At 43.2% G+C, this 19,006-nt stretch overlaps 2 protein-coding genes across 6 annotated transcripts in view; both read left to right on the top strand.

Annotated features, from left to right (window-relative positions):
- The first annotated feature begins 1,898 nt into the window (after positions 1-1,898).
- SRP9 (signal recognition particle 9) lies at positions 1,899-9,908 on the top strand. Of its 2 annotated transcripts, XM_081039476.1 has the most exons (4): positions 1,899-2,106; positions 5,994-6,062; positions 6,728-6,785; positions 7,728-9,908. In XM_081039476.1, exons 1-3 carry the CDS (start codon positions 2,035-2,037, stop codon positions 6,770-6,772), a joined length of 186 nt encoding a protein of 61 aa, XP_080895602.1. In that variant the 5' UTR covers positions 1,899-2,034; the 3' UTR covers positions 6,773-6,785; positions 7,728-9,908. The 2 variants fall into 2 exon arrangements, with proteins under 2 accessions (XP_080895602.1, XP_080895601.1); XM_081039475.1 differs by lacking the exon at positions 6,728-6,785.
- EPHX1 (epoxide hydrolase 1) overlaps positions 1,972-19,006 on the top strand; it is a 41,372-nt gene continuing 24,337 nt past the window's right edge. Inside the window, exon 1 of one of the 4 annotated variants that reach the window (XM_081039474.1) lies at positions 1,972-2,106. The gene's annotated coding sequence lies outside the window, so the exon portion shown is untranslated. Of the gene's footprint in view, positions 2,107-16,760; positions 17,072-19,006 lie in introns of those variants that run through there. The other 3 variants (XM_081039473.1, XM_081039469.1, XM_081039472.1) reach the window with 3 other exon arrangements.

The raw sequence follows: 19,006 nt of genomic DNA on the forward strand, positions 1-19,006 counted from the left end.
CTAGATTGAAGGACAATGACTTGGACCTGGAGAAACACACTGTCCCCCAATAAAATTTATAAAAATAAATTAATAAATAACACTCTTTTTCACCCAGTGTCTTCAGGTCATCTTCTTATCTCCTCTTTCTGCTCATGGTTGAGTTCATAGAGAAGACAATAAAGCAGCTGCCTTCATTTTGTCACCTCTTCAGCCTCTCAGTCAGTTCTACTTGATTGATTCCCAGCCTGCCAGAGGCTCCTCTGACCAGGGTCACCTCCCAATGACTACAATCAATCAACTTATTTCAGCTCTTATTGTACTTGAGTCCTATCTGTTATCTGACACCCCTGACAGCTCCCTCCTCAAAACCCTCTCCTCCCTTTACTTCCCTCCCTGGTCTCCGTTTCTCTCTGATAATTCTCCTCTGCCTCTTTGTGGACTCTACTCCCTCTCTCTCACCCTTTGTACATGTGGCTGTTTCCCAGGATTATCCTTCTCTTCTCTTCTTGTGCTATGTCCTCGGGTGAGCTCAACTAAGACTTACCTCTTCCGATGACTCCTATTTTACACCACTCCAGGAGTTTCAGATGGAGACATCCAGCTAGGCTACTGGACAGCTCCACTGGATGTCCCAAAGATACTTCCAGCACATTAAGTCCAGAACTGAACTTACTGTCTTCCCCAGTGTCCCCAAACCTGATCTTCCTTTCCCCCATATCAGTCAACGACCGCCACCTCCAGTGGCCTAAGTCATTTTCTCCTCTTCTCTCCTGCATTCCTGACATCCAATCATTCACCAAGTAAATCTCCAATTTGTGTCCTCCTCTCAATTCCTAAACTAGTGCCTTAATTCAGAGTCATAATCTCTTATGCCAGCATTACTGCGAGAGCATCTTAAGAGGTCTCCTTTCCTCCAGGTTTGCTGTCACTTGGCTTCAGTCTCAAGCGTGCAGCTGGAGGCCTATAAAATGCAAATCTGCTTAAAGCCCTTCAATGGACAGGAAAAACTATAGTAGCAGAAAGCCGATTAGTGATTGCCTGGGGCCAGGGGTGGGGGTGGGGAGGTTGAATATAAAGAAACAGGAGGAACTTTTTGGAGGTGAATATTTTGTATTTTGACTGTGGTATTGGGTATACACCCAATGGGTACCTTTGTCAAAATGCATCAAACTGTACATTTAAAAGCAGAACGTTTTATTTTATGCAAAATATGCCTCAATCAACTTAATGAAAGAAAGCTACCCTGCAATGTCACCCCACTGCCTGGAGGATGAAGATCAAATTTCTCATCCTGCCGTAAGTGATGATATGGCTTCTTTCCTTCTTCTCTTCCCCCATCCCCTAAGCACCCGTCAGATGAAATGCACTGCAGATCTCAAATGGGCCTAGGTCTCCTGCCTCTCCTTGTCCACCTGTTGAACATCCAACGTGTTTCTCGAGGTTCAGCTTGTGCTGCCCCTGTTCACGTACCTCGCAACCCACAAGTGATCCTTCTTCCCTTGTGTTTCACTGACCCGACGTAAACGATATAAAGTTTTCGGCCGCACTCTCGTCTGTATGTCTCCCCTCTCCTTTACTAAGCTGTGGGTGTGACAGTAGGACCCTGTCGTCCCCATCCTTGTATCTCCAGCGCCGATCACTGCGCCGCTGTCTTTGTTGAAGGAACCTGGGACGAGACCATTGCAGTCCAGCCCAGAGCACGGCAGGACACGTGTTCCTCCAGACCTCCAGGGGGCGCCGTAGCAGTCGCCAACTGTTTCCCTGCTCTAGACTTCTCTGGGCCAGCTCCCAGAATCACACGCTCGGGGCTCCGGCCCCGCCCTGGCAACATCCTGCCTTCCTATTGGACAACGGCGGTCAGAGTCACCGAATGAAACGAAGCGTTAGTGGGAAGAGGCGCCACCATCTTTGGGCTGCTGGGCGCTGTGCCGGGTGCAGGTGGTGGTAGTGGCGGTGGTGGGAGCTAAGTACCTGGGGAAGGTAGGGCGGCCGGGCTGCGCCGGCTCTGGTCCCGACCTTGCCTCCTTCTCCCATTGCGCCGCGGGGCCCACGATGCCGCAGTACCAGACCTGGGAGGAGTTCAGCCGCGCGGCCGAGAAACTCTACCTCGCCGACCCTATGAAGGTAAATTGCCCGCGGGGCCGGTGCCTCTGTGCCCAGCCCAGGGTGTCTTCCGGAGCTTCTCCAGCACCCTGCTAGGGGCTGCCAGTGAGCAGAGACGGCCCCGCCAAGGCCGATGGCTCCTACTGCCTCCTCCCTGATGAACGGCCCTGAAATGGGCAGAAAGCAGGGTCACTTCGGGGCCCTGACCTCTCCATCTTCGGTCTTCCCCCGGCCCCCGCGCCTCAGCTTCCCTTAGGGCTTTGGTGGGTTCACGTGTCTCCGAGGGCGGGGCTCCCCCCCCGCGGCTGCGGCTTCCGGTCCCCGTAGCCCTGCCGCCCTCTTCCCCTACCGCCGGGCTAGAAGGGTACCTCGTGTGAAATAAGGGGGTGTGCTCTTCTGCCAACCCCGACCCGTGTGGAGAAACCCCAATTTGGAGACATTACACCCCTTGGAACAGTGGGTCTTAATTGGGGGAGCGGGGGGGGGCCGTGCCCTTTGGAGAATGTGACAATGCTCGCGCCCTTTCTTCAGAAAAATGCACTTACAGGTTTGCAAGCAATTTTAGGGGGCTGGAGGACGCATCCGTGGCCCCCGGAAAGGTTATTGTAAGTGGACGCCGGAGGTTAGCTCGTTATTAAAGAGCTGAGATTTACGGTCGGGTCTACAACTTATTTGAAGCACCGCCTTGTTAACCTGAAAATCCTGCAAGCTTTTTAGAGCTGGCTGAGTAAGTAACAAGCCGCTGTGAAACATTCTGTCCCATTCTTGACGATAAGGTAGTATAATAACAATAGAATGGATTAGATGTGTTTCACGTTGAGCGCCTCGTTTGCAACACCATTTTTCTGGCTCCTCCATGTGGATGACTTCCCTTGTCCATGGGGCCCTGCATTCCTTCCTGCAAACAATACACTATGAGACCAACACGGGATTTTTGTCCAGAAGTACGCGTAGTGTAAATGTAAAACGTTTGAAAAGACAGTAAAGAATGGACAAGCTCACATCAGGAGTAATCATATTTTAAGAATATGGTGGTGGGGGTCGGGAAAAGTGAAAATAAGACGGTAATGACGAAGCATTGCTGTGAACAAAGATGTCTAGAATAGACAGGAGAGGGAAAACTTTTCAGCTCTTGACACAATCAGAAAATGCCAGGGACCTGAACACTTCCCTGTCTTCGTGACAGCCTTCTACCGGCTTTTACTAGGGAGGTAAGGGGATGAATCCGGGAGGGAGCTTGACTAAGAGTTTTATTGAGGGCCTTCTATGTGGCAGGCATTTCACATGTATTTATATGTATAATTCACGTGAGCAATGAAGACAACCCCTCGAGGTAGATGAATGAACAATCTTAGATACATTAGACGATTTGCCTCGTCTAAGAGATTAAGCTCAAGTTTGAACCAGGTCTCTAAACCCCAAGTCCATCCTGTTTCTACCAGTTCATACTGCCAGGACTAAGAAGAAAAGACGTTTTGTCAGAACTCTCCCGGATCTGTTTTACATAATTTTCTGTCTTCTCTCCCCACCACATTGAACCTGTTCATGATGGTACACGTCACCTTTACCTTTCTCTCTGGCATTACTCCAATTGAAGATAGGATTACTGCCCAACCATGTAATAACTTCTTAGTTCTGTCTGCCTGTTCAATCCCTCCTTCATGCTCACGCCACAGTTGTCTAAAACACAAAAAGTTGAATTCTCTCAGTTTCCTACTTAAAAACTGGTTCTTCATTAATTGCTGGATGAAATTCAGACTTCCATCCTGCAGTCTGATCCTGTCTTTTTGGCTTTGTCTCCCACCATTTCCACTCTCAGCTCTAGATTCAAGAAGCTACAGAATTCATCGAATCTTCATTCAGACTGCTTCCTTAGCCTTTCTGCTACCTTCTCCCCTAAAAGAAAAAGGGCATTTCCAAACCCACCTCCTGGAAGCCTCTTTACACTTCCTCTCCCCCCTGTCTAAATTACTTGTTTTCTCTTTTAGCATTTTACCTGTATGTGCCTTTATTGGACTTACTTCGTGCTCCTTTGTGTTTTGGTTGTTTTGGGTTGGTAGAATTCAAGGTTCCTAAGAGAGCAAGAACCTTGATTTCTTTTTCTCGCTTCAAGGCATCTCTGACATGGTAACTTATTTGCTCCCTAAGTTATAAAATGAACCGTCTTATAATACTAGAAACCTTTTAACTCTCATTTCTACTAATGAAGCCAGTGAGTATTTTAAAGAGTTGAAACTTTACATAGTTGTCATGCTTAGTACATTTAAAATTTTCAGTTTCTTTTTGTTTCTGGAGAACTGAACTTTTTAAAAATATGTAAAACTGAATTTCATAATTCAATAAATAGAATCAGGTAATCTAACGGTAATTAACCTAGTTATTATTTATATCTACTGCTGAGTTCCCTTTCTTCCTCCACCAGGACAAATCTCATAGGGTGGTGTGACTTTTTTTTTTTGGCAATCCCAGGGGAGCTGAGAGCATAATGGGAAAAGCTGTAGGTTACAGTTCTGATAACCCTTTTTATTTAGTTCCCAGAATTGTCTTGAGGCTTCTGGTGCCACATTATAACCATTTAAAAATTATGTTCCTGTTTTGGCTTCGTAGACTACACTTTTTAAAACAGTTACTATATTGGTTAGCAAAACACTGACTCAGCTACAATACACTATTTTGAAACTGTCATTTAAAGAAATAAAAATAATGTTAATGGAAGTTGTAAATTCTTGGAAGATGTCTTCTTTTATTGGAATATGCTGATAATCTAAATCATTTTCTTAACTACCTAACTGTAGAATGCGAAACAACAAAAAGTATTGTGTGGCATGGCATTCAGTGTAGGAATTAGTCTAGATTTGGGACAATTGTTGATGGACACTTCAAGACAGACTTCTGCCGGTTTGAAGAAATGTACTGGCATCTCTTCAGTGTACAACCATGTACCATCACAATAAAGATGTAGTTTTGCTGAATACTTTAGTTTCGGTCCGCATCCTGAGAGCCATGGGAAGGGGAAAGTGTGAACTATGATTTCCTGAAAATGGATTTGAACTTCAAGATATTTCTGCTAAGTTTTTTTCCCTTTTCCTATCATTGCTCTGTGGCTAGATGTGTTAGTATTGTAGGGGAGAAATACTTTTCTCCTTTATCCTCATAGGCTTAGTTGCTGGGGTCCTGCAAATTAAACTGACAGATTAAGATTAACAAGAGGAAAAAATACTACATATGCACTGAGTTCACAAAAAAATATAAGGAAGCAGTTAGAATTTGGAGCCTCTATACCATCTTAAAGGGTGATAAAGTGGGAAAGAAGCTGGACAAAGGAAAAGGGGTTTGGGACGTCTGGAAGGAGGGTAAATTGTGGGAGAGTGACTAGGAAATATATGGTGAATAAGAGTTGTTTAGTACAGTTTGTTCATGCAGATAAGAGGCTTTTTTGATAACAACTGAAAATTCATGCCACCTTTACAAAGGTAAATTTATGTCCTGCTTTTAGCCAGAAAGGGCAGAGAGCTAATTTCCTTCAGCTCAGTCCTTATGCCAAAGTGCCTTATTTTGAGGTGGTGTGCTCTGATCCCCTTCAGGATATATTACTGTCAAGAAATGCCCAGTGCCTTACGAGTCTCACAGACAGCGCCTGAATATGGATGTGTTCAGTACATCTCTTCAAACTGACTGCATGTAAAAGATTCAACTTTTTTAAGTCTACAAAAAAATAAATTGTAGCAATAGGAATAGAATGGACTAAAATGCTGCTTGTATCTTATTTCAGTAATATGGTTTTAGTAAAAGTGCTTTTAGACATTTTGGCTATTCTAAAAGGATCTGTTTTAGCCCACCGAAAGATTCAATTATTTATGAGAAATATCCTTGACTTCACTGTTTCTAAACACGTATTTTTGTTTCAGGCACGTGTGGTTCTTAAATATAGACATGCTGATGGGAGTTTGTGTATGAAAGTAACAGATGATTTAGTTGTAAGTATACATTTTTATTTTTTGCATACTTTCAGATTTGTTTGAGATAATCATTTAAAAGTAGCTACGTAGAAGTCATGCAGATTACCCATTAGGATGCCTATTTTGCATCTCATTCCAAAGTCAAGAACAGCATTCTAGAAGCTACTTCTATAGGATCTGGAGGAAATAATTGAACGTGCTTCATAAGGCAATATGTCAAGTGTAGTTTAATAATTGTTCTCTTCAGACCTTAAGCAAGAGGAATGGAGAGACCAAAACTGGATGCAGGGAGGTAACAGTTTCCTTATAGGAGAGTGAGAAGTCAATGGTGGTATTTGAACACAAGATTTAGGCTTTAGAGTTACATCTCTTTCCCTGTTTGCTCACTCCTGTCACTTCCTCACATCCCTTTCACTCCTTAACCCTCTGCCACCTGCTTCCTACATTCCACTGAGACTGCTCTTGGTGAGAGCTCAGCTGCAGCCCTTTCATTTTCAAACCCAGCAGTCTCACCTGTTCTTACCTCACATGACCTTCTTGCTGCTTTTGATACAGAAAATCACTCTCTCGTGGAAAGTATTATTTTTTGCATCTGCAGCTCCATTTTATCTTTCTCTATGTTTCTGTTTCATTCTTTGCGGATTACTTCACTGATGTGCCCCCATAAATATTGGTTTCTCCAGGATTCTGTCCTTGGTTGCCTTTTCGTACCACTTTCTTTGGAGTAGTCCGTCACTCAAGGTAAACTCCATCCTCACACGACCTCAGATCTCTGCCCTTTTCTTCTGCTTAAGTGCTCCTTTAATCTGCCATGCTGGCTTAGGCCTCCGTGCTTTGAACATTCTGTTTCCATCTTTGCAGTATTAAATCCCACCCCGCCCCACTAGACAAGACTGCTGCTGATCTTTCAAAACTCTGCTCAAAAGGATTGCTGCATCTCTTGCTTTTCTTTTTGACTTTTCTTGTGCTGCATCACAATTGTTTTATTCCATTTGTCTTTTTAATAGATTGGGAGCTTCAAGACAATAGAGATAGGTCAGTAATATTCTTACCTGTATTTTCAGTGACTAGCCTTGACCCAGAGGGTACTTAGTAAATATGTTTTTAATCGATTAATTATTTTAAAAGTTTCACAGTGACTTTAAAAATCACTTTTTGGTCATGTATCTTTTAATGATTAGCATGTCTTCCAAGAACCGATTGAATTTGGGGAAGTAACTGAAAATATGATAAAGGAAGAGTAAATTGAGGTCTGGTGTGCTAGACTTAGATTCAGTAGATTTGAATCCTGGCTTACCCATTGCCCACTGCTTCAGCCTTGGAAAAGTTCAGGCAAATGTTAGGCTTTCTGGGCCTCAATTTCCTCATCTATAAAGTGCCATAGTCATAGTCTGCTTACCTAATTGGTTTGTTGTGGAAAGGAAACCAAATATGTGAAAGTACCTACCTATCTACCATTAGTGCTTGCCAGTTAATGGACTCAATAAATGTGCATTCACATCAAGAAAAATTTTGATTGTGATTGTCACAGAGTGGATAGTTATGTATATCTGTATGTCCTTCAGAGAGAATAGAGCAAAACAATAGTAGCAGAGACTCAACTTCTTACCCAGTCATCCATTTGCTACATTGTCGGTAATCTGGTTTTACATAGTTAATGTATACTTTTAAAATTTCCGACAGTGTTTGGTGTATAGAACAGACCAAGCTCAAGATGTAAAGAAGATTGAGAAATTCCACAGTCAACTAATGCGACTTATGGTAGCCAAGGAATCCCGCAGTGTTGCCATGGAAACAGACTGAAGGGTTTGAAATGAAGACTGCCATGTTCTTAGAAGTAAACGTCTTTTGACTTTGAGACAGAAAATACTTTTTGTAACTAAGTGGGTTATTCAGAAGACCTGAGATCATTTTTTTGTACTTTTTTTTGGTTTGTCTTTGTTTTTATTTTCTTCTCTTTTTTTGCTTTTTGTACTTTTTAAAAAATGTTTACTGTAGAGAGCTAGGAATGTAAATGCTTTCAGTTAGAAAGCCTTTATTTATTTTTGGAAATTGAACAAGAAATGCATCTATCTCGGAAACTTTGCAGATTATTTGATGCAAGGCAAAATACATAATTATTTCTTTTGGTAAATTTGTATCAGAAATTGAAATTGAGATGTCAAGAAAAACATATTTTTCCTTAAATTTAGTATATCCATCTTTAAAAAACATTAAATGTAACCAATTTTGCTGGATTAATAGATTTCTTTTAGAGCATACAATTTGTGCTGTTGATGACCACCAAATATATAATAACTAGAATTAACTGTACAGTAGCATACTGATAATGTACAGTAGTGTCTCGATTGTACCCCAAAGTAATTAGGAAAACGGCTATGCTTTACCTTAAACTTTACCTTAAACTTTCCAAATTTAAACAATATTTTTGAATATAAAGGATTCATATTCATCTTGTTGAGCAGACTTACTTTGAATCTAGTGTTCAGTGCTCAAAACACCGAACAGTTCCTTTAAATGCATGAACAGAACGATCACTGATGGACTGAAAGCACCATATTACAGAAATATTTGCCATATGTTTCCAGTTTCTCAGAAGGGCTATGGATTATGTAAACTGTTAAACCTTTGCATACCTCTCACCTCCCTGCTCATTTCACTCTTTGCTTAACCAAGTGTTAAAGCATGACTGGCACAACTTAATATTTTCCATTAAACCAAAAGTATGATATTATTTGATATTTAGCTTATATTTGTAAGCTGAATGTAATGTTCATATGTTGATTTGTACATTAAAATATTATTTGTTAGGAATTTGTCGTGTTGAGCAACATTTTAAGATGGAAAGTTCCATTAGCTGTTACAAACTTTGACATGTTTCAGAGAGGTCAGTAAATAAAATATTATGTGACTATATATTGTTTCTCTTAAAATTTTTGACTTCTCAAGAATAACTGATTTCTTGACTGGGTATACTGTATTCATGTCGTTGAAACAGCTTAATAATACTGCAAGTAAATTTTGTTTGTTTTGTTTCTTGGTGCTTTAATTACATGACTTTCTCTGAGCTGTATGTTGTTCGCAAGATTCTTGATTAAGGAAAATAACATCAAATAGTGTAGGATTTTTTAAGTTTGGGGGTTTTTCCCTCCAGAATTAGTGGGATCACTAGAGTTTTTTGTTCTTTCTCATTTACATCTTCCACTTTTAACCCTCCTTTGTAAAGATAACAGAAAGGGATGGACTCATATTTGGGTTCTTGGAGTCCTTTGTAGCTTATAGTAGAGTGGATACGAGCAGAGGTTCTGAGGCAGACGGCCTGGGTTGTAGTCTTGGCTCCACAACGCCTGCCTCTGTGGTCTTAGACAAGATCCTTTCTAAGCCTCTATTTTCTTCTGGAAAGTGAGTTAACAATAGTACTCTTAGGACTTTATGAGAAATAAATGGCACGATCCATTTTAAGCCCTAAGCACAGTGCCTGGAACGTAGTAAAACTCAATAAATGGTGGCTATTCTTACTATTATTATGACTTGTTTTTCAGGGGGAAGGATGTAAGTAGCTACAGGTATTAAGTTTTCTCATAATTTTAATTGAGTGATTATTTATTGGTAATGTCTGCCTTTTCTGCCAAGCTCTGTCTATTATTACATGCCATTTTTGGCAGCTGGGATATATAAGATCGTCCTCGTTGACAGTGTTCTTGTTTTGGGGGGGGACTGAAATCCTTAAATCTAAAACTTGTATTTTTTTGTGTCTGCACAAAATAAAATTACTGAGAGAACTAGTTCGTGGTAAAAGTATTGAATCTCCTAAAGACCATGTAAATAATAAAATACCAAATCATAATATATTCTGAAAATTGCAATGCTGGGTACTCTTAATTTTGTTTTAATCGGGAAGTATTTCTAGACACTATAATCACACGTCCATGGATTATTCTTTAGCAAATTGTTTTGTGATACATTCGATCAAACACTGCTGACTGTAAGGTAATCCAAATGAAGTCATGTGGTCATTGAGATTCTAGGTACAGTTAGCAGTTGAAATAATTTCATTTTGTTCTTGTAAAGACCCATTCTCCTTGGATCACAGAGCCCATTAAACATTGCTGCTAGTATATACATGTTCTCTTGTAGAGGATTGGCTTCTCCCTAAATAAAAATAGTATTATTTATAGTTTACTATAATATAAGACCGGGAATATAATATAATAATAATATAAATACCGAGTCTAATATTAATTTTTGCTCCAAAAGACGCATTAGAGCTGATGGTCTGGGTAGGTCTTATTTTCGGGGAAACAGCATCAGTTTCAACATTCATTCACATGCAACCAGGAGATGCAGTGAAGTCAAAGCCTTGACCAATGAGAGATGGGAGCCAATACTCCCACTTTTTGTCCCCTGGGTGGACAGTTCTCATTTTATAAAACCTCTAAGATGATCCCATAGAAGCACCAGTTGCCCAGGGCAGCGGTCAGGTTGAAAGCACATCCTTATATTGTCTTTTCATCCTTTATCTTTTCACCTCCCCAGCCCTTACTCCTTATCTATCCCTGGAACAACTTCCCAAATGAACTATTTATATGAAAGCCTTTGTCTTGGGCTCTGCTTTTAAAGAGTTGTTGGAAATTTAGAACATGATAGCTGAAATGAAAAAGAAATGAAAAAAAAATTGCAGAGCTATCTCAGAAAATACAGCCAAAAAGACAAAAAGGTAGAAAAACAGGAAAGGACAGGAAAAACTGTTCAAGATTTGGATAATAGGAATTCCAGAAAAAAGAAAATGGAGTGGAAGAAATTGCCAACAGAATTATTTGAGGAATTTTTACAAAATTAAAGGACATGAATTTTCAGGCTAAAAGGGCCCTCCTAGTGCCTTGCAAAAAGGGTAAAAGCAGACCAAATGTCAAGACGGATGATCTCCGAACCTCAGATTGTGGGGATGAAGAAGATCCTACAAGCTTCCAGAGGGAAGAAGAGGGCTCTTGAAAAGGATTAGGCATCAGAATGGCCTTGGACTTTCCAGTGGCAATACTGGAAACTAGAAGATTGTGGAGAAATGCCTTCAAAACTCCATCATGGAATTTTCTGTTTTGTATTCAAGCCAAAATTTAATTAATGGGAAGCATTTGAATAAAGACATTTCCAGACATATTTAGATTATGTTTTACTGAAGTAACAACCCCCACCCCGATCTTTTTTCAATCAGTATCTTGAAAAAAGGTTTTTTTGCTCAAATCCCAGGTACCTGTGTCTAGTATGAAGGAGCAGATCCTCACAACAGCTCTTAAAGCTTCTGTTCAGAGGTCACATCATATTCTATTGATCAAAGCAAGTGACATGTCCAAGCCTGCTGTCGGTGACATGGGGCATTCTATGCATCCGCAGGGAGCAAAGCTCTGAAGGTCACATAGCAAAGGGCATGAAAATACAAGCACCGACTCCCTGGCGACAGTAATCTATCTGCACACTGTCTGAAACTTTTACCCACAAACCCTTTTTCAAGAAGCCACTCGAGGATGTTTTTCTAAAACAGAAAAATGAACCAAGGAAGAGGAAGATGGGGGCTAAAGAAAGCGGATCCTTGACACCAGAGAGCAGGAAGGTTCCCCAGGCTGTAGGTAAAGGGGGACTCAGATGACAGCTGTGCACCAGAGAGCAGACCGGGAGGCAGATCTAAGGGCTCCTCAGGCACTTCTTTAGGGAAATGAAATGGAAGAAAATCTAATGGGCCTGAATTTACTAGGAAGGGATTTACATAACTGATAGGTTATTGCTGAAGTAATGATTGGTACGTAGAAAATTAGGCAAGTTTTACAAATGTTAATTCTAGGGAAAACAGCATGCTATACCGGAAAAGGAAATTAATCACAGTTACTATAGATCAGCCCCGATTTGCCTTCATAATAATGAGGCAACTGAATACTGATAAAGCTAAAATTATTTGGGGAATATGGGGGATGATGGGCAGACCAGGTAGTGAGACCAATTTAAGAAAGACCTAATTTACATGTCAGTTGAGGTCTTGGACATTTAGTGCCTAAGCTCAGGATTAAAAAATAAAACTTAAAAGAAGCAAATGTAAATATGCAAATACGAAACGAATCTGCTAAAAGGGTTAAACCTGATTTGCTCTTCAAGGAGAATGGGATTGGGAGGTTGAGAGAAGGGCTGCAACTGCTGTTGTCTTAAAATCCTCGTAGAGGCAGGTGACGCTTCAAACAATTGACTCTGATTAAAATACGACGTTTAATTAAATAGTAGATTGGTGCAAAAGTAATTGCGGTTTGAAAGGTTAAAAACAAGTGAAAAAAACCGCAATTATTTTTGCACCAACCTAATAACAATCCTCCCATCCGCTGCAAAACAGGAACAAAATGAGTCATGCATAAGTAAGGCATGGTCAGCATGCAGTTCCAGCACGGGCCCATAGAGGGCCCTAGAGAGCCTTTACTGCTATTGAAATTCCTGTTTGCAGACTAGCTTATTTACCTAAATTCTTCTGTTGCCCTTTGATCTTCACAAGATTATGTTGTTGACCAAAGCTCTGGAAGCTCTGGGAACATAGTATAGTCAGAGATCTCAAGAAACCTGAGAGAAAGTGGTTTGGGTAGTCAGTGTGAAGTCATTTAAAAGAATGTTCAGGATCAATGAGTAATAATGTAACCTTTCTCTTTTTGGTGGATATAGGAAGAGAGTTTAAAAACCCAACAGTTAGCATCTTTTCTCTTCATTTACATCTGTTAAGAAAACAAAATGCAACTGAGTCCATTTTAAACATCTTATTGGTTTTATTCAACGATGCATGAATTGGGCAGCATCCCATCCAGCAAATAGAAAGGAGCTCAAATTGCTGTACAAAATGGAAGATTTTAAAAGCAGGAAGAGGGAACAAAGTTATTAGCAAAAGGAAAGATTATTTCAGACTAGTTCACCTTCCTTTAGGGGTGGCAAGGATCTATCAGAAAGATTAACTCACTAGTGCTGACTAGATAATCCCAGATTTACTGGTTAACAGTTACATTCCTGGGAGAGGCTGAAATTGCAGTTAAGTCAATTGAGTCTTGGTTTGCTGACATGGGGCTTACCACAAGTGACTCCATTTTAGGCCTGTTGTCTCTTTTTTATTTACTTATTTTTTATTATTATTATTGGGGAAGGGGAACAGCACTTTATTGGGGAACAGTGTGTACTTCCAGGCCTTTTTTCCAAGTCAAATTGTCCTTTCAATCTTAGTTGTGGAGGGTGCCGTTCAGCTTTAAGTTGTCCTTTCAGTCTTACTTGTGGAGGGTGCAGCTCAGCTTCAGGTCCAGTTGCCATTTCTAATAGGGGGCACAGCCCACCATCCCTTGCAGGAGTCGAACCGGCAACTTTGTGGTTGAGAGCTCACTGGCCCATGTGGGACTCGAACCAGCAGCCTTCGGAGTTAGGAGCATGGAGCTCTAACCACCTGAGCCACCAGGCCGGCCCTGTTGTCTCTTTTTTAACACATCTTTTTATAAAATATGAACTCCATACAAAATCTTAAATTATTTTCTATTTGTAATGACTCAGTGCATAAGATATATGATGTTGTCATTCCTGCTATCTCCCAACAGATAACTTTGCAAATTATCTTGCCCATCGTACATGGGCAAGTTTCTAGAAATTGGGGATTCTGCTTCTGTTTCATTTTCGGTTGGCTTGTTGGGAACACCATGTGCTAGCAGATGACTGGTAAATATACTTGATGATAAAAATGATGAGAAGACTCAGATATGAAACAATTCTATGTAATTGGTATTCTTACAAAATGCTCTCTCTTTAGGACATTTTGTATAATAAACATTTGGTATACCCACCCCCACTTCTTTAATGTCACAGTGGATTTGTAATCTGTTAATCTTGAAGTAGACATACTTTTGTAATGAGTAGTGGGTGATATGCCCTTTAGAGAAGCTAACTGTAATAAAATACACACCGGGTCTCGTGAAATCAGTGATCTTTCAATTGGCATCTGGTAAAGCAATTTATTGGTTAACATCCAAAGAGCAAAGAGTACCGGGCAGGAGCCCCATGGCAAATAAGAATAAAGGAAAAGCTCGGCATGGGGAGCAGAAGGAAGCAGTTTATTAGAACTGACCTGAGCCTGGAATTTGGAAGAGTGCAAAACATGCTTTAGATCCTAGAAGAAAAAGCAATGAATCTGGAGTGCCAATGGCCTTGGAAAACAATATTTTTTAATTAATTTTTATTTTTATCCATATACATGATTTTTAAGAAATCAAATAATCAAGACTTAGAATAAAATATAACAATTCCCCATCCTTCATTTTTCCCATTCTACTTTCAACTCTTTTGGCATTTATCTAATAATATACGTATAATGCATGTTTCTTCATTTGTGAGTTTTAGACGTTATTCAGTTTCTCTAATAGTAGATAAAGACTCAAGCATTATACACTCACTCCTACTGCTCCCACTGCATCCACCCAATATAGTAATAGTTATTTTTTTGTTAAATCAATAGTGTTTACATGATTATGACTATGTAAATATTGCTCACTACAGAGCCAAACAGTGTTCCATGGTTACATTTTCTTTCTTGAGCAACTTTGTTTTCCTGCCGTTAATCAATTTATTCCTTTGCTTATTTTTCTATGTTCCTTTCCTTACTTTTTTCCCCCCAAAATATGCCATCAGATCTGACAAATGTCTATTCTTATTATTTTTCCAAAACTTAACTCTATCAGTTAGTGTATAATTCTCTTTTTCCCTGGAGACCTGCCTCCTAGAGACCTGCCTCCTGGGGACTGATGCATTTGGCATCTTAGCTGCTCATCTAATATGGACAGGTTGCTGCTCTCCAATCCTGCTGCACAGTTGTCAACCTGGGATTCCTTTTGCTGCTCCTCTGTATTAGATCTCCTGTTTCCCAGACACCATGTCTTCCCCTTTCATATTTTACTCCCTTGTTTTGCTGGAGTACATCCTCTAGTGGTGTCCCTAGCAAGGGTACATGAGTACAGATGTTTTTAGTCCTTGCATGTGTGAGAATGTCTTTGTTTTCACACTTTATTATAAAATTGTTGAAAATAATTTTCCCACAACTTTTGAAGGCCTTGCTTTACTATTTCATGGCATCCAGGGTTACTAAGAAGTCTGATGACAATCCAGAGATTGAGTCTTTGTGTTGACCTATTTTTGTTGTTTGGGGTTTTTTGTTTTGTTTTTCCCTCTCTCTCTGGAAGCTTTTAAGATTTTCTCTTTTCTTTAGTATTCTGAAGAAGCTACGACTTGCATTGGTGTGGTTTTCTGGGTTTTTGTTGTATCTTTTCAATCTAGAGATTTCTGTCCTTTGATTTGGGAAATATTCTTGGATTACTTCTTTAATCATTTATTCTGATTTTTAAATATAATTTATTCTAGAGATCATAGTATACCCATTCTTTTGCTCCATACCAACAACCTTTGACTAAAAGCAGTAGAATTACAATTGTCTAAATTTTGCCCTGCTGAGTTGGACTCTAGCTTATTTAGTGTATTATGTACATTGTATTTTGAAATATCTCGTAGTGTCTTAGATTCCATATTCTAATGAGTGATCTAACCAAGGAGAAGGATATTAGGATACAGGAGAGATGAGTAAGGTCACAATCTCACCGCAGCTATTTTATAGCAAAAATAACAGCTTTATTGAGGTAGAATTCACATACCACAAAATTCACCCTATTAAAATGTACAGTTCAATAGTTTCAAGTATAGTCACAGAGTTTTGGTGAAATGCCACCCACCATCACCAGTATCGAAGTTTAGAATGTTTTTTATTGCCAGTAACAAATTTGCATCCCTTGGTGAAATGGCCAGGGGCAGAGCTACTATTTGAAAGGTTTGGGGGAGAAGTGGGGAACCTTACAGACTGCAATTGTTGAAGGACTACAGAGATACCAGAGAGTGCAGGGGTGTGAGAAAGCTTTTGGAGGAGGGTGTAGAATTAAAGGAGAGGAGATTCCATCCTGTCCAGGCGTGTTGCATGAGCAAAGGCTTGGCCGTGGGAATGAGTTGAGTGTGTTTGCTGACCAGAAACAGTCTCTCTTAATTGAAGTGGACAGTTCTTGGGCCAGGGTGAGCGGCAAGGTTGTAGACCAGGGTGATGAACTTTATCCTGGAGTTGTGTGCAGAGTTGAACATCCCACAAGAGGCCGTGCTGGGGGTGGGGTCGGGTGGGGCCTCCACGCTGTGGTCTGTTGGTTGTTGAAACTGCGTCTCTGAGCACGTGAAAGAGGTGTTGGAGGAGTTGTGAGGAGGTACGAAGGAGCAGTGACAGAGGTCACGTGGGATGTTTTCTAAGGACGAAAGTCTGGGAAGTAACGCTTGTCGCACAAGTCACACCCGCCCAGCATCCGCGGGCCTGAGCGCCCAGCTGCTTCCCAACCGGACTGCGTTTCCTCCGTCGCTCCTCTCCAGGCCTCGTGGAGCTGGGTGCTCACCGTGAAGACTCTTCGAGTAGGTCCTCCTTTCATGCGGACAACGCTTCTGAGACAGTGTTGAAAGACAAATTAGCCTTTAAATTTCCCAGTCGGTCCCGGACCTATAGGTGTGTAAAATCCAATAACAAGGAATTGCTAGAAAGATTAAAGACACACAACATGCACGCTTAGGGGTTTTTGTTTTGATTCAGCTGACACTCAGAGCATCACACTTCGGTCAAGTTTCTCGACGGGGCCCACAGCAGAGGCGGAGCGGTACCGAGGTGCGGGAGGTGTCCCGGCGTCGCAGGGAGCCGCGCGCAGGCGGCCCGAACCCGGGAGCGCCCTGCCGCCCTCTGCCGCCCCCTGCCGCCCTCTGCCGCCCTCTGTCGCCCTCTGTCGCCCTCTGTCGCCCTCTGCCGGCCGGGACCGCCCCGCGGCAGCGCCTACCGGGGCGGGGTCAGCGCCGGGGCCCGAGACCGGCCGCGAGGGAGTCGCGGGAGCCGGGGAGCTGCAGGGACAGCGTGCGTGTCGCCGCCGGAGCCTGGGAGCCTGGGCGCTGGGGAACCGACGACAGTAAGCGCCCGGGGCGCGTGGCACGCAGCTTCGGGGCCACACGGCCGCGGCGGGATCCGTGGGGCCGAGGGCGCGCGACGGGGCGGTGGGCGGGTGGCCGCGGGCTGGGGGACGCAGTCGGGCCGCGCCGTCCTCCGGGGCTCCGATGCGACTCGCAGACAGGCCTGCGCTCCCATAGTGTCGCCCGCCCCTCTCCCGCCCCACCCGCAGCTGCGTCCCGGATGCGGGGACCTCGCGTGCCCGCAGCGGGCCCCCAGCCACCCCCGGGCTTCCAGAGCACGCAGTTTGGAAGAGGCCCAGGCGAGCCCTGCCCGCCGGCTCGGGCCGCCAGGGCGGCGACTTCCGCGGCCTCCGACCCGGTGGGCGCAGCGCGGCCCCTGGTCCCGCGCTCCCGGAGAATAGGGTGCGTCCCGGCCCCGCAGTGACATGCATGGGCTTGTCCCCGGACTCCTACAGCCCGTCTCAAGTCTTTCAGTTGCATTGTGCTTTCTTGCCACCTCTGCCCTCCGCCCTGGTTTTCCCCTCTCCTCCCCGGTTGCTCTTCTCTTGGGAGGGAAGGCCAGCCGGCTCAGCTCAGCCTCGCGCACCGAAGAGGAAACTTGGCCTTGGGGTTATTACAGTTCACCGCGTAGTGGAAACCGACGGATGTGAGCAGTCCTAGGAAAAGCACCGCAAATGCCTTCAGCCTCCCTCCTGGCAAGGGCGCATGGACTTCGAAGCTGTGGAACTTGGCCCCTCGCTTGCCCTGACTCCTTCTGCAGCCGTGGGGGTGGGGCTCTAGCAATGCTGTAATCCTAATGCTGACTTCTTAAAGTTGTGTTTCCCCCGCTTCTGCTTCCCTCCCCTCCACTGTATAAATTTCAGGCTCCCCAAAGCCTGGATCCACCAGGGGCCTGGATGGGCAGACACCCTCTCCCTCTAGGATACCCCTGTCTCTGCCTTGGCAGCTCTGGGACTGCTCTGCACCTGAGGTAGGGGTCAGGGGCAAGGGGACCTAGGCCTTTGGCATCTTAGCTCCCAGTGCAGTGCCTTTGCCCAGATGTGTGAGCTGTTTGGGGAAATTGTTGAGGACTTTGGGATGTATGCCTGTTTCAGTGCCGCTGCAGTCTCCTGTGAATTCAGCCTGGTTCAAAGTAAACATTTTCAGGAAACCCCACTGCTCAGAAAGTAATGTCTTTCGGTGCCCTGGTTGCTTCCTTCAGGGAGTCAGGGTTTGGGAGATGGCCCCACTGAATCTGATTTAACAAAAAGCTCTTGGAATGTTCCGTGGTTTTTCTTTCCCAAATTTCCACATCTACGAGGACCCTGTGATGACTTCCTCTTGTTTCCCTTAGGAAGTGTGGGCAGTGCTTAGGGACTGCCTGCCCTCTGCCCTCGGTACAGAGGCTCAGCAGGGAGTTTCCTTCATGGGGTCTGTAGTTTTGTTGGGGGAAAGATGGACAATAAAGAAAATAAATACATAAAATATAAAGTATGTTAGAAGACGACCTATGCCATGGAGAACAATAAAGCATTGAAGAGGGCTGGGGAGCGTTGGTAAAAGGAAAAGGTCTCACTGAGAGGTGATATTTGAATGATACTGAGGAGTAAGAAAGTGGCAAGCTGCTATCTGGGGTGACAGTAACCCAGGTAGAGGGAAGAGTAAGTGCAAAGGCCCTGTGGCCAGTTGCAGGCTTGTGCCTTGTGTGGCTGAGATGTCTGTGTGTGGGCCAAGCTGCCACCAGTGTCCTCTGGTGTGAGTGACCTACTGGATAAACGGAACTGGCCCAACCTGAGAGCTGGAAGACTCCAAACTTTCTGCTGACTCCCCCACAGTTCCTGAAAGGAAAGATGGTTATGGAAAAACAACTGCTCAACAAGGCAGCCAGAATGAACCTGAAAGCCATCTGCTCCAATTCAGCCCATCTACGTGACCCCATCCCCCTCTCAGCTATG

The sequence above is a fragment of the Rhinolophus hipposideros genome (assembly GCF_964194185.1).
Source record: "Rhinolophus hipposideros genome assembly, chromosome: 26".
Taxonomy (NCBI): Eukaryota; Metazoa; Chordata; class Mammalia; order Chiroptera; family Rhinolophidae; genus Rhinolophus; species Rhinolophus hipposideros.

Bases quoted from the DNA above. Each gene is read 5' to 3' on its own strand.
- SRP9 (XM_081039475.1), top strand. From the start codon at position 2,035: ATGCCGCAGTACCAGACCTGGGAGGAGTTCAGCCGCGCGGCCGAGAAA. The intron at 2,107-5,993 runs GTAAATTGCCCG...TTTTTGTTTCAG, and splicing joins ACCTCGCCGACCCTATGAAG to GCACGTGTGGTTCTTAAATA. The intron at 6,063-7,727 runs GTAAGTATACAT...AATTTCCGACAG, and splicing joins AAGTAACAGATGATTTAGTT to TGTTTGGTGTATAGAACAGA.